Here is a 25673-nt window from a genome sequence, read left to right on the forward strand (position 1 = left end):
GGGAGGCAAGCCCAGATCGCGCTCAACACCAACCTCTTATCAACAAAATCCTCAAAATAAATCTCCCTCTCTAATATTGCTTACGTTTCCTTCTCTCCCCACTGCTTGTCTGTCTGCTTTGACAGCTTTAAACGCCATGAACGCCATAGCCACAGCAGCAGCTCTCTCTCTCCCTCTCCCTCTCTCTTTCTGTAAATCGTCTAAGCTAAACACCAGAAAGGTATGAAAATTAATATCATTTTCATACTTGGGTACTGAAAATTTTACATGGGTTTTTGCATAAATTTGAAAGGATTAGCAGCGTAAATGATGGCTGGTTTTGAAATGTAGCGCAGACCATGTTTTTGTTTATATTTTTCCTGATAAAGTTAACTGGGTATGTGAATACTCTAGTGGGAAAGTTCTTGATCATTCAATATGTTGTTTTGCATAGAATTTTGCATGCTAAAAATAGGAAGAAAAAATCTTGTTTAGGTTGGTTTATTGGTTAGTCTGTTAGTTTAGATATCAGCAGGCTTTTATTCTAGTGCTCCCAAATATATTGTAATTTTTTATTTAATTAAAGTCAAAATTTATCTGGGATTCTGCTAATTCTAGCAGAAAGATAAAAAATTTTAATTTTTAATTTTTAATTTTTTTGTTTACAGTAGTTGCGTTGGATAATTATATACAATCTCCTTGAGGGTTTGAAGTCTTTTTAATTGTCTGCAATATAAGTAATCTGGATTACTCAATGTCTCTGTAAAGCAAACAGTTTAAATAGTATATTGTAGTTGAGATTATAAATGGGCGTTAGTTATATTTCAGGATGTAAGGGGAGGATTTCGGGTGTTTGCTGTATTTGGAGAAGAAGCTGCGGCGGACAAGAAGAGTGTCTGGGGGGCTCTCTTTGATGTGGAGGATCCGAGATCTAAAGTCCCACAGTTCAAAGGGAAGTTTTTAGATGTAAATCAGGCACTGGAAGTGGCTAGATATGACATTCAGTACTGTGATTGGCGGGCTCGGCAAGACGTGCTCACAATCATGCTTCTTCATGAAAAGGTTTACAACTGACTTTGACAAGTTCACAAGCTAGATGAATTCACTTGAAATGGTGGCTGATGCTTTAATGACTTTTGAGTTTGATTTTAATAACATTTGAAGTTGAATTTTATGTCTGTCTAGTTTTTTATAATACAAATTGGTTGTTGATTAAAAGGCTATGATTAAATTAATTACAATATTTTCTTAGTTTTTAAGTTCTTAATTGCTGTAATTTTTACTTTAAATGGTATTGGTGTAGGTTGTGGAAGTTTTGAATCCTTTGGCCCGTGATTACAAATCTATTGGCACCATGAAGAAGGAGCTTGCAGAATTGCAAGAAGATCTAGCACAGGCTCATAGACAGGTCTGCAATATTAATGCTATTAGATAAATATATCTAACTTTAGCGATTTGAAAATGTTTTTATTTTTTCAAAATATCCATGAATGGACATGATGAACAGCTTCCAAATATAATTACTAACCATAACAACCCACAAATAACAACAGGTTCATATTTCTGAAGCAAGGGTTGCCACTGCATTAGACAAACTAGCTTACATGGAAGAATTGGTGAATGATAGGCTGTTACAAGATAAAAACACAATGGTGACAGAGCAAGCATCATCTTCCTCCATTTCTTCCATGTCAACGACTTCTTCTACACAGTCTCTGGACGCTGTAAAAAGGAGGTTGCCTCGGAAAAGCTTGAATGTGTCAGGTCCTGTTCAGCCATACCATCCTCGGTTGAAGAACTTTTGGTACCCTGTTGCGTTTTCTGCTGACCTGAAGGACGATACCATGGTATGCCAGTCCTTGTCAACTAATTACTTTAGGATCTGGGCTGAGAAAATGAGAAATGGAGGGGAAGAATTCCCATTTTCGTTACAAAATGAACCATGACATCCCTTTAATAGGAGGACAAAAAATGTCAAAAGTTATGGGATAGGCGTGTTTGGTGTCAATGTTAATAACCACATTACCATAATATAACATGCTTTTGTGAGTACATATAGCGGTTTTGTTTTCTCCATTCTTGGAAGATAGAAGGGTGGTTGTATTCGTTTCCCTTCTAAAGAAGTACCCCTGTGTTTTTTCCCTTCGGGATAGGTTATATATCGTGCCCTTCTTATGATAAACTTCTTTTATTTCAGGTTCCCATTGATTGTTTTGAGGAGCCGTGGGTTCTCTTTCGTGGAAAAGATGGGAAACCTGGTTGTGTTCAGAACACCTGTGCACATAGAGCATGTCCTCTCCATCTTGGTTCAGTAAATGAGGGACGTATCCAATGTCCATACCATGGTTAGTTAACCATGGACTATCCTCCTTCTTTTATATATATGTGTATATATATATATGTGTATGTATATACTGAAGGCATAAATCCATTATTAAGTTTTATTGTAACAGAATAAACCCCGTTCAATGCATAAATTTTTAACATATGCAAAACCTTTGAACATGTTGTGATGTATCAGGGTGGGAGTACACAACAGATGGTAAATGCGAGAAAATGCCATCAACACGACTACTTAATGTGAAGATAAAGTCTTTGCCATGTTTTGAAAAAGAAGGGATGATTTGGGTTTGGCCTGGCAATGACCCGCCATCTGCCACCCTTCCTTCTCTAGAACCTCCTGAAGGATTTCAAATCCATGCTGAGGTATAGCCAATTTCACGTCCTTTTAGATTTGATGCATACTTTAAGCATAGTAATTATGCTTAGATAATTGTTCCCTCCTGCATTTATGTGATGTTTTCGCATATCACAGATTGTCATGGAACTTCCAGTAGAACATGGGCTACTTTTGGACAACCTTTTGGATCTTGCACATGCTCCTTTCACTCACACGTCCACCTTTGCTAAGGGATGGAGTGTTCCGAGGTTTGTTTCTGTTCTTACTAATATTTAATGTGTGATGCCAAATGGTATTGTCGTTGTATCGTATGGAGTTCTTTATTTTACCTGTGCAGCCACAAGAGAAATAAGAAAATTTTGGACATGCGGATGAAAATGAACACCGTCATATCCAATTAGCATGAGAGATTGATGGTTGAATCTTAGGAAAACTTTCTTCATTTTGTATCACAACAATAAATAAGCATAATTTTTAATAACTCTCATGTATGTTGCATATTCTATGAATTCCCAGCTTGGTGAAATTCTTGACACCTGCATCTGGCCTCCAAGGATATTGGGACCCTTATCCAATAGACATGGAGTTCCGGCCTCCTTGTATGGTTCTTTCAACAATTGGGATCTCAAAGCCTGGGAAACTTGAAGGTCAGAGTACAAGTCAGTGTGCAACACATCTCCATCAACTTCATGTGTGCTTACCTTCATCAAGAGAGAAAACAAGGTTGTTATACAGAATGTCATTGGATTTTGCTCCAGTGCTGAAGCATATACCTTTCATGCATTATCTGTGGAGGCATTTTGCAGAACAGGTAAACAAACTCATCCCTGTTGTAAAAGGCTTGTCCTGCTTAGCTATTGGTCTTTTCTTATTTCTTCTAAATTGTGTGTTTGATTACAAGGTTTTGAATGAGGATCTGAGGCTTGTAGTTGGCCAACAAGAGCGAATGAACAATGGAGCTAATGTCTGGAATTGGCCAGTATCATATGATAAGCTAGGTGTAAGGTATAGACTATGGAGAGATGCAGTGGAAAAAGGAGCTAAGAATCTACCTTTCAGCAAATCCATGTAAATTCAGATTCAGGGATAGATTGTCTTTTTACCTCGCTGCTTCTGGCGAAACAACTTGCTTGAATGACTGAAACCCTCTTGCTGGAACTAGCAAATAAAGATGATGAATCAAAATCTGACCAATGTCCTACAGTTTGGCATACCTTGGCACCTTACACATGGAACCCAGTGTGACTCGGCGGAAACTGTTGATTGATTTGAGGCATAGAATCAAATCGTCTCTACTTAGAAACCCCCTGTAAAATTATAGTTTTAACTGTACACTAGTTATTTGATTCCGTGTACAGTGCCAATTCAACCCCTTTTTGTTTTTTTCCCCTTGTTCATTCCTCCTTTTTTGACATTCTTACAATTATAATGAAGATTGCTTTGCAGTTGGAATACTCTCTTTGATCCTTCTTGCCCTGTAGCATAATATGTTCATTTAATGTATGATAGATTATCAACTCTGCCCTTTTTTCTAATCCAAACTGTCGTATAGTTTCTCAATATTTTGAGCTGGGGATTAAGATCATTCAGATGCAAATTTCAGTTGGTAATCCGTTTGATTAGCTTTCCATGCATGACATACTATGTTCATATACTACATCGTTCCCATCCATTCATTCTTCATAGGAACCATATTTTCGTAAAGAGTGGGCCTGTGGTCCAGTCCATTAAGGTTTGGTAAGCCAATGTCATTGTTACACATGAAAACCTAATGCTATATTGTATATAAATTCTATTATGCTCAAGTTACAGGTATGCAACACATTGAAACCCTAATAGCAATTTAGCATTCAAAGCACTCTCAGAGACTCAAGTGTTAAGTATCTTTGGCCAGTATCATATTAGCAACTTAAGGATCTTCACGTTCCTTTTATCTTGCAGATCGAAGATCGAGCAAATTGGTGGCATGAAAAAGCGCTTCTACAAGAATAATCTCCAAATTCCAAGCACCTTTCTCTCTCCTTAACCTTTCTAGTTAGAATAGAAAAAAAAAAAAAAAAAAAAAAAAAAAAAAAAAAAACCCTCTTCTTCTAATTTGTTGGTTGCCTTGGATGAAAACTTGGGTTTTTTCTATTTTTAATTTGGTGTTTATGAGTTTTCTTATAAATTTAAAGCTATGCTAATTTCAAATTTTCTTGTAATTTAGATAATTGAAATTATTTATAAATTTGGAGAGAGAATTGTGATTGGAGACTTTGTGTATAGAAACTATTTATTTTTTTACCTAAAAGTAGAAAAGTGTTTGTATATAATATATCAGATGTGGTTATATGAATTGGATTGATTACTAAACGGTTGGTTGATATTGACAGTCAAATATGTTAGGTTGAAAAAGCCAATGAAAGGAAATAATGGAAGTCATAGGTTATACAGTTCGAATTGATTTAGTATTCAATAATCATAGTATAATTACTTCTTCTTAATACACGCTAATTCCAATTCATGAACAACAATAATACAAAAAGACAGCATGTTATGTTCAAACAATACCATTTGGCAAAAAAAAAAAAAAAAAAAACATTAACGGCAAAAAAGCTGATTAAAATTAAAATAAAACAGAGGAAGAATTGGTTATAAGATGAAAGACAGCCGTCTGGAAACAATTCACCAAGAAAGGAGCCGCAATAGCCACAAGGAAGAAAAAATACCACAAAAGAGGCTAATATTGCCCATAGTTCTAGCATAACTTGAGTTAGTGAGTTAGGATGCATAACTTGAGTTAGGATGGTAGAGTAGTATTATCATTACAATAGCATAAACATGCAAAGCAGTAACGAAGATTAACATAGTTAGAAAGTTTGTATCAAAAGGAGAGACTTTTGAATTGAACTTGAGTTGAAGGAGGCAACCATAGTGGTTATATGAAATATGAAGATCTGATGAGATGATAAAATAGCATTCTCTAGTCGTTCTTGTTGCCTAATCATAAAAAAATATAAACATTTTAAAAACAAATAAACAAAATAAACACCAATTTTTGGCTTTTCAACCAAAAATTAAAAAAATAAAGAAAAGTAAATGCTAACCTAGTGAATTTTAAAACTCCCCATTTTATATATGTAAAAGGGATAGGGATTTCTAGTTTTTCATTCTAACTTTTCACAAACAAAAACAAAATAAAAAAATGTAAATTCAAAATTTAAAAAAAAAAAAGTAAAGTCTAAGAGAGGGGTAGAGATTTCTAGCCTTTCACATTTCTAGCTTCTCACAAACATAAACAAAATAAAAAAAAAAGTGAATTCAAAATAAAATAAAATAAAAAACTCTAACCCTAGTGAATTTTAAAACTCCCATTTTATATATGAAAAAGGGATAGAGATTTCTAGCTTTTCCAAAAAAAAAATTATAATTCTAACTAAAAAAAAAAGTAAATTCAAAAACAAAAAAAAAAAGTAAATTCTAAGAGTAAAAAAATAAATTCTAATTCTAACCTATGAAATACGAAGATCTGATATGATGATAAAATAGCATTCTCTAGTCATTCTTGCTATCTGATCATAAAAAAGATATAAACATTTTAAAAACAAATAAATAAAATAAACACCAATTTTTAGCTTTTCAACTAAAAATAAAAAATAAAAAAGATAAATAAAAGTAAACGCTAACCTTGTAAATTTTAAAACTCCCAATTTTATATATGTAAAAGGGATAGGGATTTCTAGTTTTTCATTCTAACTTTTCACAAACAAAAACAAAATTAAAAAATATAAATGCAAAATTAAAAAAAAAAAAAGAATTTTTAGCTTTTCAACTAAAAATAAAAAATAAAAAAGATAAATAAAAGTAAACGCTAACCTTGTAAATTTTAAAACTCCCAATTTTATATATGTAAAAGGGATAGGGATTTCTAGTTTTTCATTCTAACTTTTCACAAACAAAAACAAAATTAAAAAATATAAATGCAAAATTAAAAAAAAAAAAAGAATTTTTAGCTTTTCAACTAAAAATAAAAAATAAAAAAGATAAATAAAAGTGTAAAGTCTAAGAGAGGGGTAGAGATTTCTAGCCTTTCACATTTCTAGCTTCTCACAAACATAAACATTTCGAAGATTTTAGAGACAAGAGCGCGCTATTTAGGCAATTGCCATACTTTATATGTTACTTTTCTGGGCTGGGCTTTAGATTTTTAACTCAGGCTTGGAACTTGCATTTTGAGAAGTTTCTTTATATCATTATACCCGGCTTCTTTTACGCGGTAATGATGGCACTGCAAGTTATATATTGTCTCAACAAAGCACATTAATTTACCATGTGGGATTAATCTGTAGCAATCAAATTAAAAGGCTTTGATATTACACACAAAAAAAAAAAAGAAAAAAATTAAAAGTTTCGGTGAAAACTTCCTATGCTTGCATATTATATCGTTAATATAATTTTCACGATATATTTTTATTATATTTATCAAAAAATATATATATATATATAGATATAGCTTTATTATATATATTGAAAAAATTATATATCAACCCACTTCCTTTCTCTGGAGTTCTGACCTTTTTTTGGGTAATGTTCATCATTGAAATCATTTGATACATCAAACATTAAAATTTAAAATTTAAAAAATGATAAAATATTAATTTAGTGACATACTAAAATTTTATTTAGAAAAATTTAATCTTATCAAGGTGGTAATTAATAATTAAAATTTTAAATTTTAAATTTTGATATGATCTAAATGTTGAAAAATAAAAATTTAATATTATTCCTCATATTAAAGATTTTATTTGAGCCTAATTTTGTATATATATATATATATATATATATATGTGTGTGTATCTTTCAAAATTGGTGTTTTCAATTAGGGGAAAACACAAAATTGCCTATCCTTAGGTAAAATGAAGAAAAATAATCATCTCTCTTATTTTCAATAAATTTTTCTACCTTTCACTTTTTCTATCCATCAAATTACCCAAAATACCATAACTATATTATCTAAATAAACTCAAAAAATGGATTTGCTTTGCAGCATCCATTATTGTCGAATTTTATCAAGAAATTTAACAACATAATCAATTTGGTCGATACTTATACGAATTTCTTTTACTTTGACAATAATTTTTATTTTTATTTATAAATGGTTAGAGGGAATTATGAAAAAAAAGAGAAAAATATGGGGAAAAAAAAAAAAAGAAGAAGAAGAAGGAAATAAAGAAATATTAAAGAAAAACCATGTTATGTTGTTGTCAGCTATTGAAGCTTGGATAATTCAAGAGAAATAGAGAAAGATTGATTGAAGCTTGGACGAATTGAAATAAACAAAGAAGGATTGCAGACATGACTAGGCTTCAAGATGTGGAGAGAACTAAGAAATGTGTTTCTCTATTTTAGAGAAAATATGAGTATTTTTATATTTTTCCCTTTTTAGTTACACAGATTTTTTTTTTCCCCTCTTTTTTGGTTCGAGAAATGGAGTGGAAAGAGGAAGCAAGCAACAAACTTCCTTAGTTTTCCCCAAAAAAAAAAAAAAAAAAAATGCAACTTCCTTGGTCCGTCAAATGTTGCTGTAAATTTACTATTATTATTATTATTATTATTATTATTATTATTTTTAACTCACTAAGGATCCCAAAATCATGCACAGTGAAAACAAAAGAAAGAAACAAAATACGCCAAGTAAATGCAATTTCAATCCAAGGTCGAAAATTTTATTACAATCCCATCTTTCTCAGCAACCAAACGACCATTCAAGATTTACCCCAAAAAAAAAAAAAACGACCATTGAAGATTTTATTAAACTCACATATATATATATATATATATAACCCTAAATTCCCAATTTCCAATTGTATACCTTGGAATTTCATCGAATTTGTATTCGACGTTGTTCTTGAGAGAGAGAGAGAGAGAGAGGTAGAAGATGGGAGGTCATGGAGGTCTCAATATTCTTCCGCAGAAGCGGTGGAATGTGTATAACTACGAGAACAGAGAGAAAGTTCGCCGAGACGAAGAAGCCGCCGCCAAAGAAGAGCAGCTGAAACGCGAGCAGTCACGAAAGCGAGACACCGAGTTTCGTCTTGAGCAGCTCCGGGTGGCTCGTGGCTTGGCTCCGCTGAAGAAAGCCGATGATGAGTCTGAGCCCGCTGAATCGGAACAGAAGCCTGACGGCCATATCAACCTGTTTGATGGGATTAAGATTTTCGATCCCATAAAAGCGTTGGAAAACGAGGAGTTTGGTGATGGGTCTGAGAAGAATAAGAAGAAGAAGCAGAAGATGATGAAGAAAGAGGAGGTTCAGAAAAAGGTAGTGACCGCCGAGGATGAGAAATACAGGCTAGGATATGGTGTTGCTGGAAAAGGTACTAAATTGCCATGGTACCTTGAAAAAAGACCAAGCGATGATGATGATATTGTGGATGCTCAGAGTAATGGGTCGTTGTTGACTGGGGTGGTTCAGGAAAATATGAAGAAGAAGAGTGGGAAAAAGACGTTGGAAGAGTTGAGAGAAGAGCGGTTGAAAAGGGAGAAGAAGGAGAAGGAAAGGGAACGTGCTTTGTTGGTTGAGAAACAACACAGAAGATCATGGAAGTAGAGGACCTTCTAGGAGGTGAAGGTGAGCTATTGTTGTTGCTGCCTTTTTTTTTTTTTTTTTGGCTCTTATGAATATTAATTACAACTTCATATTAGATTACTTTGTTATCCGTCTAGGCTTTGAGAAAGGGCAATATAATTTGTTCTACTAATAATTGATAGAAATAGCAAGAACAGTGACAACTTGTTCTGCCAAGTTGAGTTTTTCATTTAGTTTTGTGCCAGAAAAACAAAAAGCCATGTAATAACCTTGCCGGGGATGGGAGGGTTACCAATTGAATAATCTTATCTAATTTCTTTGCTGCAATTTCCATACTTGCAAAGTTCTGGAATGGTGATTTTGGTTAAGAAAGTTGCGAAATTAAGAAGTTTTGAGTATAATTTATTCTACTAATAATTGATAGAAATAACAAGAACAATAACTTGTTCTACCAAGTTGGGATTTTCATGTAGTGTTGTGCTAGAAATACAAAAAAGCCATGTGATAACCTCGCCGGGAACGTAAGGGTTACTAATGGATAGTTGTGATTTGCTGTATGAGATTATTCTGATTTCTTTGCTGCAATTTCTATACTTGCAAAGTTTTGGAAAGGTGATTTTGGTTAAGAAAGTGAAGAAGTTTGAGATTGGAACTTTGGATCTGTTTCCTTTTGGTATTTTATCATAACCTATTTGCTTTTTAAATGGGATAAAGACTTATTTGGCTCAAGATTTTGTAGAAGACGATTCACTAACATTTTTTTTTCCCCCATGATTGTTTAGTCAAGATTCACTTGTTTCTGTTTAACTGCTTGCCTATGATTCTTCTCAAATTTCTTGTTTTTAGTATCAAAGTTGGCCCTTGTTTGGTTTTTCTGCTTTCAGAAGCTAGGTTGTTGATGCATTACATTATTATATTCTTACATAATTATTTCCTGATGGGCAGTATGTTTCGTGTTCTACATAGGATATATACAGAGTGATACGATATTTTTTTCCTTTATTTGTATGCAGGGCTTATGCACAGCAGCCAAAGCTGTTCGTGGGTATGATCCTTATCCTCATCTTTGCCGAAGTTCTTGCTCTTGATGGTCTCATTGTTGGGATCATCCTCTCTTCCCGAGCCGGCCAATCTCGTGCAGATGGAGACAACCGAGTTTCTCAGAGTTTATTTTGCCTTAGGAAATTATTTCGTGGATATAGCGGCAACTCATTTATGAAGGCAGTTCTTTCTTGCCCATTTTTTTTGTGTTTTTTGTGTTTTTTGTTTTTTTGTCTTTTGTTTTGTTTTGTTTTTTTTTTTTTTTTTTTGGATGAATACAGTTCTTTTGTGCCTAGTACAAAATAAAGACTGTAGAGTTAATGAGATGTGCATTCGTTTTTGTGTCTTGTGATATACCCATGATACTGTATGAATCTGACCAGCTTATCTGGTTCAACATGTCAGTTGTCCATCGTGTACATAAGCAAATGTTAAAAGGAATGGAAAGCTACAAAGGTGAATCTGGATGGCATTGTAAAGTTTGGTGCTTTTGAAATAGGCACCGTTTTCAAAGTCTGATTTTACTTTAATTTTACTCTGTTTTTTTCCAACTATTACATAATATAATATGTTACTATTTGTTACCAGTTTCATCTTTCATAAAATCGTATCGGAAGGGGTGTGTTGCTCACTATTGAAACAATTTCTTGGTAAAATAATTGAAATTTATCCCAACTGCTATTGTAAGAGAATTGAGATATAGATTATATTTTAATGTCTGCTTCGAAATATCTCCTTATGGATTTCGAACAGAAGAAGAAACTGACAGAAAATGAAGGGAGGAAAGAGAGCAAAGAGGACTAGAAATGTGAAGTTTCGTATGGTTTACAATTGAAGAAGGTATCTAAAATCCTAAAGTGAATACTCTCAAAACGGTGAATGATGAATTACACTAATTGCTACTCGCAATCAGATAGCCAGAATATGGTACAATGACAGAACATAAAATTTGCATAATAAAGGTCCACTTTATATATTTATATTTTTTGTCCGCAAAATTGTGTGTAGTAATACAGACTCTGGAGTGGAAAGAGGAGCAAGCAAGCAACTCCTTTGGTCCCCTAATCGTTGTTGGAAATTTTTCCTACCTTTTTTTTTATTATCTTTTTTAGTTATTTTAGGCAAATCTCGCTATCCAGGACCCCTCAAAATCATCCACAGCCAAAAACAAAAACAAAGAAACAAAATAAGCCAAGTACCTGCAATTTCATACCAAGGTCGAAAATTTTATTACAATCGTATTCTTTCTCAGCAACCAAACGGCCATTCAAATATATATATATATATATATATAGAACATCCAAACAGAATCTTTATATTTTTCTTTTTTCCAACGTTAAAACCCCAAAAACAGTGCCCTAAATCCTAAAAACAGCCGTTGAAAGAGAAACCAAAAAACAAAAAAATAATAATAATTTACATAGCGGAGCCACAGAAAGGACAGAAGCGGAAATCCGGCTCAACAACCCGATCGCAGAATCGGCAACGCAGAGACTCGGAATCCGCCGGTGGCGGAAGCGGTTCGGAGTTGGGATGATGCGGCAGAGAGTAGGACTCCGGGAAGAAGAGTTTGCAGTTGTTGCAGTACATCGCCGGATCCTTCCCGGGCCACCGCCACACCGGCACAAAGAACGCCTTAAGAACCTTCTCGTATTCGACCAGATCAGCCGGCGACCGGCAAGCAATACACCTTCCGGCGCCGTATTTCAGCACCTGCCGGATTTGCTGCTCTACTCCTCCATAAAAGAAGAAGAACATTTTTTTCTTTTCTTTTTATTTATTTATTTTTTTTTTGGTTTATTATTTCTCTGTTTTTGTTCTTGTTTTAAATAGAGGCGGTTGGTTATTAACAAAGTGTTTTTTCTGGAGGGTTCGGACGGCTTCTGGTGAAAGTGTGCTAACATGCGCACTTGGTTAATTAGACGGTCTAATAAAGTTAGGAATCTGATTATCCTTAAAAGACTTGCTCACTTCAAAGTTTCTCCAGAATTTTATTTGGAAAATATTGACATACGAAAATATATATTATTTTGGATTAAAATATAAAAGAAAAATTATGAGAATATATCCATTAATTAGCGGCTTATCATAAAAAATAAAAAAAGCCCTCAGGCATCTTCTACATGATAACTCAGTTGGGAATGATTATTAGAGATAATTCTTAGATATTTATTAAAACAAGAAAAATCTAAATAACATTATGCATCTGAATTTTGCCAATGGTTGGTCATTATATATGTTGAAGCATGAGATATATTCACGAATATCATATACAAAACTTGTACAACTTTCTATAGTAACAAGCATGTACGAGAACATTGTGATAAGTCAAAAGAGTTAGAAAGAAAACAGATTATGCAAAGCGATATACAAGAAGGCAAGAACAAGCAACTTCAACCACCTGGAAAATCTTCTTAATGCCCTCTCAATAATAACACTTGAGCTTTCAAATACCACCCTCCACTTCTTTTTTTTCCTTCCCAAAAGAGTTATAAACAACAGGAACATTCATCAAAGCCTTAAAATCTTAATAAACAACCAAGCACACATGGCATCAAGAATGATTTCCAATCCATAAAGAGAAGCTGGCTAGACAGAAGTTTCACCTCCTTTAATGTCTCATTCCACATATTAGTTGTGGTCATGGCTTGAAGACTTGCATTGATTCCCCTGAAACCGGAACATTCGCTTAGCTTTGTTGCACAGAATCACACAGAACAATGACCTTGTTATGAAGGGTTGCTGGATATGAGAAGAAAGATCAAGGGTGAACAACAGAACAGTAGAGCGCAAAACGAGCTTTTTCTTTCGGTCTCACCCCATGAATGCTAATCAATTAGATTACCAAAACCAGTAGACCCCAATTAAAGTAGAATATTATGACCCAAATTGCAGATGCACACAGAGAACAAATCAAAAGAGAATAACAGTACCACCCAAAAACATTAATTAATATTGCTCATGTGCTATTCTTGAACCTGAAATAGAGTGGCATACTAATTACAATAGAAAATTACCACCAGCCAAAACTATTGGACCCTGAAACGTAAAACCTTCACATACTCAGAAGAGTTCTACAGAAATATATATATATATATATATATACAATATACCATTGTTTGTTATATGGAAGTTAAAGAGTAGAAGTATGTAACTTATATTGGTCTCCAAACTGCAAGCACTTCTTGAAACATCTCTAGCATAAGGTCCCTGTCTGCATGCCTGAAAAAGTTGTTCATTTCATCTTTTATATCATAGATCTTGCCGAATTCAAACAAGTACATCAAGCACCCTTTCTTCAGCTTGTTTAGCTGGTACAACCAGGCCTCCTGCAGCCTCTCAAGGACATTCCCCGAGTTGATGTCTTCCAAAAGGCTTTCCTCACAAGCATCTTTTAGGTCTGCAATGTCGTATTTGTTTGCCGCTCCAAGAAGTGCTAGCCGGTGCTTCCAGAAATCCTCTTGTTTAATGGTTCCATACAAGTAACTCAGAAGAGCCACACAAGATTCCATTGACATGTCTTCTATGTGAATTGTGGAAGACTCTTTCTCCTTGAGGTTGTGATGGAACATGCTTTGGAATACCGAAGAGCTTGCAGACAAGATTGCCTTGTGAGCCCTTAGATTTCCATCAGCTGTGTTGATGGTAACATCCGCATGGATTCCCTCATCAAGCATCCGAGAGAGGCATCGAAGAGTGCCTTGGATTGATACAGATTGCATCATTCCATCAATAGGCCATATGGAACAAGCTTCCCCACCCTGATTCTAGCCAAAAAATACGAAAGAGGGTTTACAGAAATGCTACTATAAGCAGATTTACAGATGCATGATTCAATCAACATTCCTGGTGACAGATTATGCTAAACAGATAAGAAAAATTGACTTCTTGTAAGACATATACATAAAGCAACATGATGCCATAGTCTGAAACAAATGTGAAGCTGGAAAAGAAAATGGATTTAACAAAAACAAGCATAATGCAAGATGTAGCTTTCATAGATCCTTATGACATATGATGGCCGTTAACAATAAAATAGCTCCCCAACTGAAAGACAACAGTAACTATGACCAAGTTTGCATTTCACCTCTAAAGTCATGAAAGACATAAATGCTATAACCATACTTACGTTGGTTATAGAGAGATAATTGTACAAAACAACTCACATTAACAGAGTATATCTTCAGATCCAGAAACTCAACGTCAATGACGAAGCGACCAGTGAAGGCAGTATCAACAGGCCACACAAAGTCTTCACCCGTCCGAAGCAGTCTTTCATGAACTGCAGCATCAAGCAATACAGCATTACAGGCATCATCTAACTGCTGTTTACCATATTTAAGCACTGTTAGCATTGTGACATATTGACTCTGTATTTGTATTTAGTATTTTATCTGTATTATCTTTTATGCTGCAGAAGAAATACAAAATACAAATGCCATGGACCACAAGCAAAGTATTGGAGTTTCTATAACAATGTATTTGAGCTTGAATATTTTTAGCTGGATAAGAAATTGCTCCCATCTATCCCTTTATGCAGTTATTGTTTTTTCCCATGTCACAACATGAGATCCATAGAAATTTTTCAATTAGAATACAGTGCCCAATTGTTGCATCACCTTTAAAATTTGAACCCGTGGACTCACATGATTTACAACACAGGCAGAAAAATGTAACCGGAAAGAGCAAAAGGAGAAATGTTTTAGCGAACGGTTATGCATTTAATTGAAGATGAACATCATTTGTCTAAAATTCTCCTATTATATGCTAATAGAGGCACGAAAATGAAACTACTTATGCCGAATGAACAAAAATTCATCGTACTTGTCACTTTAAAAATCAACTAAATTCCAAAAAATACATTGTTCCCCCCTGAATTTGGTTTCCCATCTAAACATAAACAGAGCCCAAAATCAAAGCCGCCTTCAAATTTTGAATCTCATTCCTAGAGAATTATTATTATACATCCAACTGTGCAAGACTCCAAGTAAGTCTTTGAATTTCACTAGACCTCATTCACAGACTTTACAAACTAAAAGTACATAACAACAACCCTTTTCTTCTCTTTATTTTTCTTTCCTTTTCTTTTTTCCTCTCCCCCCCCCCCCCCCCCCAACAAATATCATAACAAAATGGAAGAAAAGAGTAAAAAGAGAGCATAAAACAGAATCCATACCAGGAGAGATGTAGTGTCTTCGTCCAGGGACCGTGCTATAAAATCTGAGAACAAAGCGAGCAATTGGAGGCTGTTCTTTAGAAGCCCGAGAAGGCTCCGGAAATAGACGAATATAGAGGTACCGATTCTTCTCTATGGACAAGTGCCTGAAAACCCAATTCATAAAAAAACCCAGAAAAATCCAAATTCATATATACAGAGAAAAAAAAATTACATATACAGAGGGCATAGACTGTTTCTGGTACCAGTTCCAGAATCCGACCTTAAAAGGGTCGGATTTCTTGTAAGTACAAGGCCCGAAGTTGTCGATCCTCCATTGAGCCAACCTTGATATGGTCTCCACCTTCGAATCGGCCATTTTCCCACTTTCTCACTCTATCTCTCTCTGTTGTTTCCTCCTCCAAATAGTCTGCTTTTGCCGTGACTTGCAGACAGAGAAGTAGTGCACACTGACTTCGCGTTTAAGCTTCGTTGACTCACCTTCACAAAGCCTTTTTGGTCCCTAAAAACGACGTTTCTTTCTTTTCCTTTGCTTTTTTGCACACAATTTTCCATCGAAATAAAGCCACTAGTCTGCTTGGCTTTCCAATCTTTTTAATAATTTCTATTTATTTGGAAGCGTCTGATCCCTGTGTCACGTTTTTCTTAATTCCAATTTTTTTTTTTTTTTTTTTGAGGCCTTTCCCACTTCGTGTCTAAAAGTTATCGGGTATATATATATTATTATTATTATTATTTTCTTTTTTTCCATTGGATACTGACATTTTCATATTTGTATGTTTAGGTGTAAAGTTAATGTGCGGCACGAGAATGAGCTAAAATATATACATATTTGAAAATTCCAATAAATTTTGGAAAAGCTGTTGTTTTTGTTTTCTAGTAGATGCTGAAAATTACAATCCTAAATGTCTGGTTCTAAAAAGATAAAAAGATTCTTATCAAATGAGGAAAAAAAAAAATCTTCTAAATAGATTAGGAATATTATGAATTAATTAGAGTGTATTTTGTACGCTCATTATTAAAATATAAAGCTACAAATAAGCTCGAAATATTCAATATTGGTTCAATTTAAATTCATTCAAATTTGATAATTGAAAAAATAAATATATTTATAAATTTAAGCCTCTATGGTATACAAGCATAACTTAAGTGACATTTTATATTTGATTGTATATTAAAAATAAAAAAGTGACATTTTATATTTGATTGTATATTAAAAATAAAAAAATAATAGGACGTATTATTGATCCAAAAAAACTAATAAATTAAAAGTTCAAAATTTTGAAGCTTTTGATTTATAACAAGCTAAGGTAAGATAGTCCTTTCGTAAATGAACCAAATCTATCTTAAGCAAGGAATTTCAATTTTTGTGAGTTTGAGCAGAATTTGATTATTTCCAAAATTATGCAATTTGACATGCTAATACTAGGCTCCACCTATTTCATTTACACACCTATTAAAATGTATGATTAACACAATACATTTTCCCTTCAACAATGCTTTTTGGTAAATTCCGTTTCAGCCATCCGTTTTTTGGTAAATCATATAAGAAATGTTTACTAAACAAATAATATGAATATATGATTGGTTTCTACTTATATTATTTGATGATATTTAGTTTTATTTTTTTATATTAAAATTTGAAATTATTTAAATTATTATTTGATATATTAATTTCATTTTATAAATAATAATTGATAACAAATAGTGCTTTTCTTTATTTTACAAGAATTTTTCAAACCATTCATGTAGTTTTATATTATTTTACCATATTATTTAATAAACAATTAATATCTCTAAACCTTAGTTGCCATATATTATATGAAAATTTCGTTTAAGCCTCCTATATCCTTTTATTGTTTATCAAGCAAAAGCAAACATCAAAAAATTAAGTAATTTAGTTTGAGGTCAACTTGATCCATGATCATCTTAACCTCTGCTTTGGGTTTTCTTTTCTTTATAATTTATGGTACTTTTCAGTTTGGATTGGCGTTCAGCTTTTTCAGCAAAAGACCAACCGACATACTCTATAATTTAATCTTGTTTGAAATACTTCCAACGTCATTTTAGTTTTTTTATTTACTTTATTTAAAAAGGATTGCTAATGGTGCTAATTATACTACTTACTTTGTCTCAAGCTTTTTGGCACCGTTTTCCGTTGTTATTTTCAGGGTGCATCATCTTTATAAGCTTTTTCTACTTCAATGTATATTTTATGCAATTCGGTCCTATTTCGCCATATAAGTAGTGGTAATTTACTGCTGAGGATAGTAGTTTAGCGGAAAGAAATTATTCATATCTGTGGATTTAAAAATTGAAGTTCGAGTTTTAACAAATTTTATTATTACCTCGGATGGTCCCATGCTGCAATACTGCATGATACAGGACTACAGTCATTAATCTATGACACTATAAGAGGCAACTTTGTTGCTAGCTGTTTTAAGCTTATATTCTTATATTTGTTGCTAATAAAAAACCGTTCAAACTTCATAAGGTTAATAAGTTTCTTTTGCAATCCTCCTCCCCCAATTGGTGTATGGTGATGCACATGCACTTTGAGATTTACTTATATATATAAAAGTTATCATAAAAAAAAATAAAGAAAAAAAGAAAAAAAAAATGAAAAGAAAAGAAAAAAAAAAGGCTGTTCGGCAAACTAAAATGACATTGAGATATGAGGCTGAAAAGTGAGAAAATAAAACATGGGACATATGCTCGGCTTCATTGACAAAAGGGCTTATTGTATAATTCATTAAGGAAAGCAAATTACTTTGGGGGATTTAGTGGATCCAGAAAACAAAGTCCCACAAGTTAGCCCATTCTAAGAAAAAGGCCAGTTCAAATATATGTGATATGTTTTTTAGTAATACTTTCTCCCATATTTGTTACACTTTTTATATTTTATTGTTTAAATTATAAAATCTTTTCTATTATATAAAAACTATTGTTTAATATTTAATTTTTTATGAATTTGCCAAGATTTAGATATATACATTATGTAAAAACGAAATAAAATTGTTTTATATAGTGAAGGAACTTAATTATTAAAAAGCAATAGTTATTTGTGAAAAATGTATGAGTGAACTTAATTCACAAAGATCAATAGTTGAAAGAACAATGTAAAAGTAAAAAATTTTTGAAGAAGCTTATTCTTATGTGCTTAGGAAATAAAAATGCTCTATCTTACCAAATACTATAGTTTAAAATTTAGGGGTTGACAATGGTGATAGATGAGGGTGACGATGTTGATTAGTCTAAAATGATGAGCTAGAGTTACAAGATTTCAATGTAGGTATTTAAGAATTAATCATCCAATTTGGTTACTTTGTACATCTTAAAATTAAAATATTAAAAATTATTATAACGTTAAGGTTTAAAATATTGATAATTTCTACTATTCAAATTTTTATTTTTTTAAAGTTGATAGGATATTTAGATTAAAAAAAAAAGGATTTTTCATAATTTCATTTGAAATTTTCCACAATAATTTTCATATAATTTTTAAAATATGTGTTTAATTTTAATTTTCAGTAAATTTGAAAAATATTGAATACGTATAAAGATTTAAATTAAATCCAAAAAACGTAAAGGGAGTATTATGGTTAAAGAATATTTACATAATATTTTCTTTTATGGCTTATGGTAGTGTTATGGTAATATCTATGTTAATATTTTTTGATTTTTATAATTAAATTGATAAAGTATTAATTAAATAAGAACCTTTTGCAATTTTAATAATAAATTTTATTTTTTTTATTTTTATAATTTTTAAGAGATTTTTTTATATTCAATAATTTTCAATATTTTCATCAATATTTTTATATTTTAAAATATTTAATGTTTCCATAAATACAGATATTTTGAGTCTCATAATGATACGAAAACAAAATCTAAAAGTACTAACATATTGATGCAATGACATGTGTTTCATATTTTAAGTATAATGGTAAAGAGCATTCTATAAATTATAAATATTATTTCACAATCACATTCAATTGCCAAATTACCACTATCTTAACACTCTTTTTCGCGCTTATCAACCAATTTTTTATACTAATATACTTACTGATTCCTAATACTGATTATCGGGTGGTCCAATTCAAATGATTCCTAGGTAGGAAGCTTGGAGAGTTAATGGAAAGAAATGAATAAGATATAACAGGTCCGCAAAAGATGTTAAATACGATTTAGTATAAGATTAGAGGCAAGTTATAGACTTTAAAGCATCTAAGTGTTTTTTTTTGTTTTTTTCAGCGCATGGCGTTTTGGAAGATGCACTCCCCACCCGGACTAGCTTATAACAACACTGTGCCTCCCACCAATTATGATCCTCAGCAGCAACATGGTACTCCTAATGGACCCTGGGAACCCAACAGAGCTCATTATCTTTACCTGCCATTACCCCTGTCCATTCCTACCCTATTCTCCATCCTTCTGGCCTGCAAAGTCCTTTCTACCCCCTTAACCTTCTGGTCTCGACTATTTGAAAGCAGGAATTTTAATAAAAATCTATTGGTGATTCGGGGAAAGCTAGCAATAAAATATGGCGTGTGTATAGAACAGAAAGTTCAGTTGACAAGAAGCTGGCTAGCGGAGCTTTAGCCATTGGACTATATCCATGTATCCTACTTAAACAGTAATCTTTTTTTCGTTTTTCAAATGACGCCTATAGAGACAAATTACTTTTCGACTAATGAAGATACTACCCCAGTTTTCCCATTTATTAAGCCGTTCTATAACAATTCAAGACAACAAAAAAAGCAACAAAACAATAGCCATCGGTTTGGAAGCGTCATAGACCCTGTCGGGCTACTCCAAAAAAAAAACAAAAAAAAAAAAAAAAAAGAAAAAAGAAATCTGTACGTGAGAGTTTCCACTTAATTGTCTCTCTGTGATAGAGACCGAGTATGTCTCAGCTATTGAGCGGTTATAATGTTGGGATGATAGTGGGGTAATTGTCTTAATGGTTTTGGATATATGCTTGCTCTTTTTGGTTATTCGGTAATGTTGTTTTATTCCCCTTTTAAAATTATGAAAAAAAAAATTGTTTTAATTAATGTTTAAAATATCAATAATTTCCTCAATATTTCTCTGATTTTTTTTTTTTAATAAGTCCATAAAATATTTAGGTTTCAAAAAAAATAATAAAATAAAAAAATTTGATGATATTTCCTTCAAAATTATCAATACTTATATAAAATGTTTTATTCATATATTTGTACGTTGATTCCTTCATAATTTGATTAAAAATTTTATAACATATGATAATATTTTTAAAAATTTCATCTTAATTTTTATAGAATTTTAAGAATATCTGTTAAATTATAATATTTATTAAATTTTAAAAATATTATTTAACACGTATAAAAAGCTAAATCTACATATAAAATAAAGTGTTATGGTAGTTTTACGGAAATATTTGTTAAATTTACTTTGATACTATAACAACACTCTCTCTTATGGTAATGATAATATTTTTTCAATTTTTATAGTTTAATTAATAAAATATTAATTAAATAACAATATCTTATAATTTCACAAATTCCATTTTATTTTATAATGTTTTCATAATTTTTTATTTAATTTTATCAATATTTAATAAATTTTCATTTTTTTTTTATATTTTTATATCTAGAACGTTTGATGTTTTCATAAATAGAGCATTGACTGTAAGAAAATATTTTTGAAATACAAATATAATTTTCAATAATATCCACACATAAAAAAAAAAAATACATTCTCAAAAGTAAAAAATATATCTATAAATAACATACCCTAACAAAATCATTAATGGGTATCATCAACTTGGTGGTGATAAGGTAGGCCTACGCGTATTCCCCTCCGCCACATCATACACCAATAATTTTTTACTTTTTTGAAAATCGTCTCACACATTGGTTAATTAGACATAAACAATAAGTGACAAGGGCATTTCGGTAAAAACGACTTCGGGATTCCTCGTGCGCGGTGAGCCATTCTAATCAGTCATGTATTATCATTAATCCCCGATTCGATCTCTGAGAGACCAGACAAAAAAAAAAAGACAAAAAAAAAAAAAAGGTACGACGAACGAACGAACGAACGAACGAACGAAGAACACACCAAATCAAGAACGGAGCAAATTCCAAAACAGGGATTAACACAGACCTAACACCACAACCAAACAGAGGATGTCTTCAACCTTCAGCGGCGATGAAACAGCTCCTTTCTTCGGCTTCATCGGAGCCGCCGCAGCTCTCGTTTTTTCATGTAAATGATCCGATCTGTCTCTCTCTCTCTCTCTCTCTTTCTAACACTCTTCCTCCAACTTCTAATCTTCATCTTCCCTTTTTTTATTTTTTTTATTTGAAAACCTAGTTTCAGGCAACAATGAAAACCTAAAAGATTTTGAATTTCACTAATTGCTGACGGAACTGTATATATATATATATGTAAATTTACAGGTATGGGTGCTGCATATGGGACAGCGAAGAGTGGGGTGGGTGTGGCTTCCATGGGAGTGATGAGGCCGGAGCTTGTAATGAAATCGATCGTGCCGGTGGTTATGGCTGGAGTTTTGGGAATCTACGGGTTGATCGTAGCTGTTATTATCAGTACTGGAATTAACCCAAAGGCCAAATCTTATTATCTCTTTGATGGTTATGCGCATTTGTCATCTGGGCTTGCTTGTGGCCTTGCTGGTCTTGCAGCTGGAATGGCCATCGGGATTGTTGGCGATGCTGGAGTTCGGTAAGCTTTTTTGCAGTTGTTTCTATGTATTTTGGTAGCTTAAGCCTTTTTTTTTTTTTTTTTTATCACTTTATTCGGTTCCACCATACGAGTATCAATCTTGGAATTATAAACACCTGTTGTTCGAATTTTCAGTTTAAGAGGATTTGCAAGACTCGAAGTGATTGTTTCCCAAAAGAAAAAAAAAAAAAATGTTAATTGTGTTTAAAAGTTATGAAATTATAGAATGAATCTAATTTGCTTTGAAAACTTAGCAGATTGAATCGTTGTTGGTCTTGGAGTTTAACATGATCTGATGCCTATGGTTTGTAGTTGACTTTCATATGCTATGAAATTATATGTATTTTGTTATTATATTACAGAACTATGAATCTACGATTCCTTATTTAAATTAGAATTTCTTATCTAGAAGTCTAAATTCTTGGATGGATAGAACTGTTATTGAACACAACACAGGCTTTTGAAACCAAAGCTTGACTTAGTTTGCATCATGCCTGCATTCTTGGTGGTCCCTTTTTTGCATATTTGGGAAATGGGTTATCACTGGTATCGAGTTTATGCTTCAATTTGATTAACCAAATTCACATGTAATTCAAGACAAAGGTGAAGGAGTTTGGTGTCTCACCTACTTGTGCCTTTTTGATTTGCTTGGGTTAAAAGGAAATTAATAGCCTCCATTGTGACATTAAGCTTGCGCTTATGAAACTGTGTGGTGGAAGGTTATACATCTTTTAATTACTTGTGTTTAAGCCCCTTTACGAAGGGATCTCATGGCTGTAATTGCCATAGTTTAATATTGACTGAAGAACATGGCGGTGGTGATTGGTTAGAAAGTAAGGTTGACTTGTGTAATCTTGATTTGGTGATAGAGATGGGCTTATATGGATGTGGGTGTTGGTTTATTAATGCTTGATGATGGAACTATACAAGGATGAAAGTGGTGATGGAAAACCTCTATCCCTTAACAAATCATGGCAGACAAAGAGGATTATATGTTTATTATCCTCTTCCTTTATTATTTTTTTCCTCCTAAAAAGAAATTCTTTTTACTAATTAGGGTTCATTTTATGATCCAGTGACGTTGAAATCTGATGGGAAGTTACTGGTTAGTCATCTAGGCTTTGAGAGAAGGGATTATAAATTATTCTACTAATAATTATTAGAAATAGCAAGAACAATGACAACTTGCTCAGCCTTGTGGGGTGTTTCATCTAGTTTTGTGCCAGAAAAACAAAAAGCCATGTGATAATCCTACCAATTGATAGTTGTGATTTGCTCTATAAGTTATTCTGATTCCTTTGCTGCACAAGAAAAATGATAACTTGTTCAACCGAGTTGGGATGATCCTGCTGGGGATGGGAGCGTTACCAATTCATAGTTGTGATTTGCTATATAAGTTATTCTGATTCCTTTGCTGCAATTTCCATACTTGCAAAGTTTTGGAAAGGTGATTGTTGTCAAGAAAGTTAAGAAGTTTGAGGTTGGAATTTTTTATCTGTTTCCTTTTGGTTGTTTTATTATAACGTATATGCTTTTTAAATGGGATAAAACTTATTTCGCTCAAGATATTTTAGCCGAAGATTCATTAATATAATTTTTTTGCTCATGACTGTTTACTCTAGACTTGACTTGTTTCTGTTTAACATCTTGCCTGTGATTCTTCTTTTAGTATCAAATTGGCTCTTGTTTGGTTTTTCTGGTTTCAGAAGCTGGTTTGGATGCATTACACAATTACATTCATACATATAGAAATTATTTTGTGATGGGCAGTATGTTTCGAGTTCTACAAAGGATATGTACAGAGTGATCTGATATTATTTTTCTTTCTTTGTATGTAGGGCTAATGCACAGCAGCCGAAGCTGTTCGTGGGAATGATTCTTATCCTCATCTTTGCTGAAGCTCTTGCTCTCTATGGTCTCATTGTTGGGATCATCCTGTCATCCCGAGCAGGCCAATCTCGTGCAGATTAGAGACAACCTGAGTTTCTCAAAGTTTATTTTGCCTTTGGGATATTATTTCGTGGATATAGCGTCAAATTCGGATCATGTTAATTGACATGGCCATTTATGAAGGCGGTTCTTTTGTGCCTAGTATAAAATAAGGACTGTTTAATTAATGAGATGTGGATTCATTTGTCTTGTGAGATAGTTTAGTTCCCCTGATACTGTGTGAATCTGACCAGTATATCTGGTTCAAGATGTCCTTTGTCTGTTGTGAGCATAAGCAATGTTAAGAACTATTGAGGGTTAGGAAGCGGAGGAAGCGAACACTGGAGATGGATCTGGATGGCGTTATAAGTCTTGGCGCTTTCGAAATAGACCGTATTTTTTAAGTCTGATTTTACTTTAATTTTATCCTCTTTTTCCAACTATTACATAATGTGTCTTAACTTGTTTCATCTTTCAAAAAATGATAAATTCTTCCAAATCAAAAACCGGGTATGTGTATGTTGCTTATGGAGTGGAAGATATTGTTAAAAATTAATAAGTTACTTCAAATTAATCTCGAGTGCCGTGGTAAGAGAATTTAGATTATGTTGTAAATGTCTGTTTTCTTCTTTTTCTTTGAGTGGGAATAACACCTTATGGGTTTCAAACAGTAGAAGAAACTAACATAAAATGAACGGAGGAAAAATAGCAAATAGCATTGGAAAATGGGGAGTTTGGTATGATTTACTAATGAAGAAGTAATCTAAAATTGTATAGTGAATCTTCTATAACGTTGTAAAACTTAAAACAATAATAATATGGATATAAAAAATTTAACCAAAATTATAATCCAAATGACATGACACTTCATCCCATAATAGCCCATACTGTTTGTAAGTGGGGCGACATCCGTGTCGAAGTGCATGATTTAGAAGATTTAGAAGAATGTATTTGAGGAAGATAATTTCGCTAGATTTGTTTTGTAAAGCTGTGCTTTTTTTTTGTTTCAATGAATCCTAATTTTTATGCAAAAAAAGACATGGCAATTCGTCTAATAATGTCACGTCACTAATAACATTTTCAATTAATTAATTAATTAATTAATTAGTTTTTATTTTTAGGTTTTATAATTGTATTAAAACATAATCTACTCAAAATATATATATATATATATATATATATATATATAGTCTATTCATTTTCTCCTCCAAGCCATTTAACTAGCAGCACCATCTGCTTTTCCTTAACCGTAGGCTATTTTACAGAGTTCCTGAATACGATGAACTAAGTAATCATGGTTTCTCTCAATTTTAGGATTTCAGATGGATTTATCTCAATCTTTTTTCAAGTAATGCCCCATAAACTGAAAACACATTCCAAGCTTTTTACAATTTTTTGTTTGATTATAAAAAACAGAAAAATTGGCAACAAAAAAAAAAAAAAAAAAAGGTTAATGAAATTGTTGTTTGTGTTTGGCCACGAATTCAGTGAGTGTTACTTAAAATGGTTACAAGCGGTTGCATATGTGGGAGGTATTGCTGCTCCTTTGAATTACAGATGGGTAAGTCATA

General features: G+C 32.7%; 5 protein-coding genes across 7 annotated transcripts; 3 read left to right on the forward strand and 2 right to left on the reverse strand.

Annotated features, from left to right (window-relative positions):
• Positions 1-60: 60 nt before the first annotated feature.
• Positions 61-4113, forward strand: LOC132803831 (chlorophyllide a oxygenase, chloroplastic). Its single transcript, XM_060817460.1, has 9 exons — positions 61-220; positions 808-1041; positions 1283-1387; positions 1533-1826; positions 2177-2324; positions 2501-2685; positions 2795-2907; positions 3176-3470; positions 3561-4113. The coding sequence occupies exons 1-9, from the start codon at positions 137-139 to the stop codon at positions 3729-3731; spliced, it is 1629 nt and encodes a 542-aa protein (XP_060673443.1). The 5' UTR covers positions 61-136; the 3' UTR covers positions 3732-4113.
• Positions 4114-8399: 4286 nt separating this feature from the next.
• LOC132803732 (uncharacterized) lies at positions 8400-10855 on the forward strand. Of its 2 annotated transcripts, none has more exons than XM_060817186.1 (2): positions 8400-9269; positions 10194-10855. In XM_060817186.1, the coding sequence occupies exon 1, from the start codon at positions 8577-8579 to the stop codon at positions 9246-9248; it is 672 nt and encodes a 223-aa protein (XP_060673169.1). In that variant the 5' UTR covers positions 8400-8576; the 3' UTR covers positions 9249-9269; positions 10194-10855. The 2 variants fall into 2 exon arrangements, with proteins under 2 accessions (XP_060673169.1, XP_060673168.1); XM_060817185.1 differs by having other exon boundaries at positions 8407-9269; positions 10241-10855.
• Positions 10856-11455: 600 nt separating this feature from the next.
• LOC132803733 (uncharacterized) lies at positions 11456-12164 on the reverse strand. The gene has a single exon (XM_060817187.1). It carries the CDS (start codon positions 12024-12026, stop codon positions 11685-11687), a length of 342 nt encoding a protein of 113 aa, XP_060673170.1. The 5' UTR covers positions 12027-12164; the 3' UTR covers positions 11456-11684.
• Positions 12165-13187: 1023 nt separating this feature from the next.
• On the reverse strand, positions 13188-16024 carry LOC132803731 (BTB/POZ domain-containing protein At1g21780). 2 transcript variants are annotated; one of them, XM_060817183.1, is made up of 4 exons: positions 15690-16024; positions 15445-15590; positions 14435-14550; positions 13188-14035 (listed from the first exon to the last, which is right to left on the reverse strand). In XM_060817183.1, the coding sequence occupies exons 1-4, from the start codon at positions 15800-15802 to the stop codon at positions 13424-13426; spliced, it is 987 nt and encodes a 328-aa protein (XP_060673166.1). In that variant the 5' UTR covers positions 15803-16024; the 3' UTR covers positions 13188-13423. The 2 variants fall into 2 exon arrangements, with proteins under 2 accessions (XP_060673166.1, XP_060673167.1); XM_060817184.1 differs by having other exon boundaries at positions 13188-14029; positions 15690-16023.
• Positions 16025-21469: 5445 nt separating this feature from the next.
• Positions 21470-24545, forward strand: LOC132803844 (V-type proton ATPase 16 kDa proteolipid subunit). The gene is made up of 3 exons (XM_060817604.1): positions 21470-21693; positions 21888-22173; positions 24012-24545. Exons 1-3 carry the CDS (start codon positions 21615-21617, stop codon positions 24142-24144), a joined length of 498 nt encoding a protein of 165 aa, XP_060673587.1. The 5' UTR covers positions 21470-21614; the 3' UTR covers positions 24145-24545.
• Positions 24546-25673: the final 1128 nt, after the last annotated feature.

This window comes from Ziziphus jujuba, chromosome 5 (genome assembly GCF_031755915.1).
Source record: "Ziziphus jujuba cultivar Dongzao chromosome 5, ASM3175591v1".
NCBI classification, from domain to species: Eukaryota; Viridiplantae; Streptophyta; class Magnoliopsida; order Rosales; family Rhamnaceae; genus Ziziphus; species Ziziphus jujuba.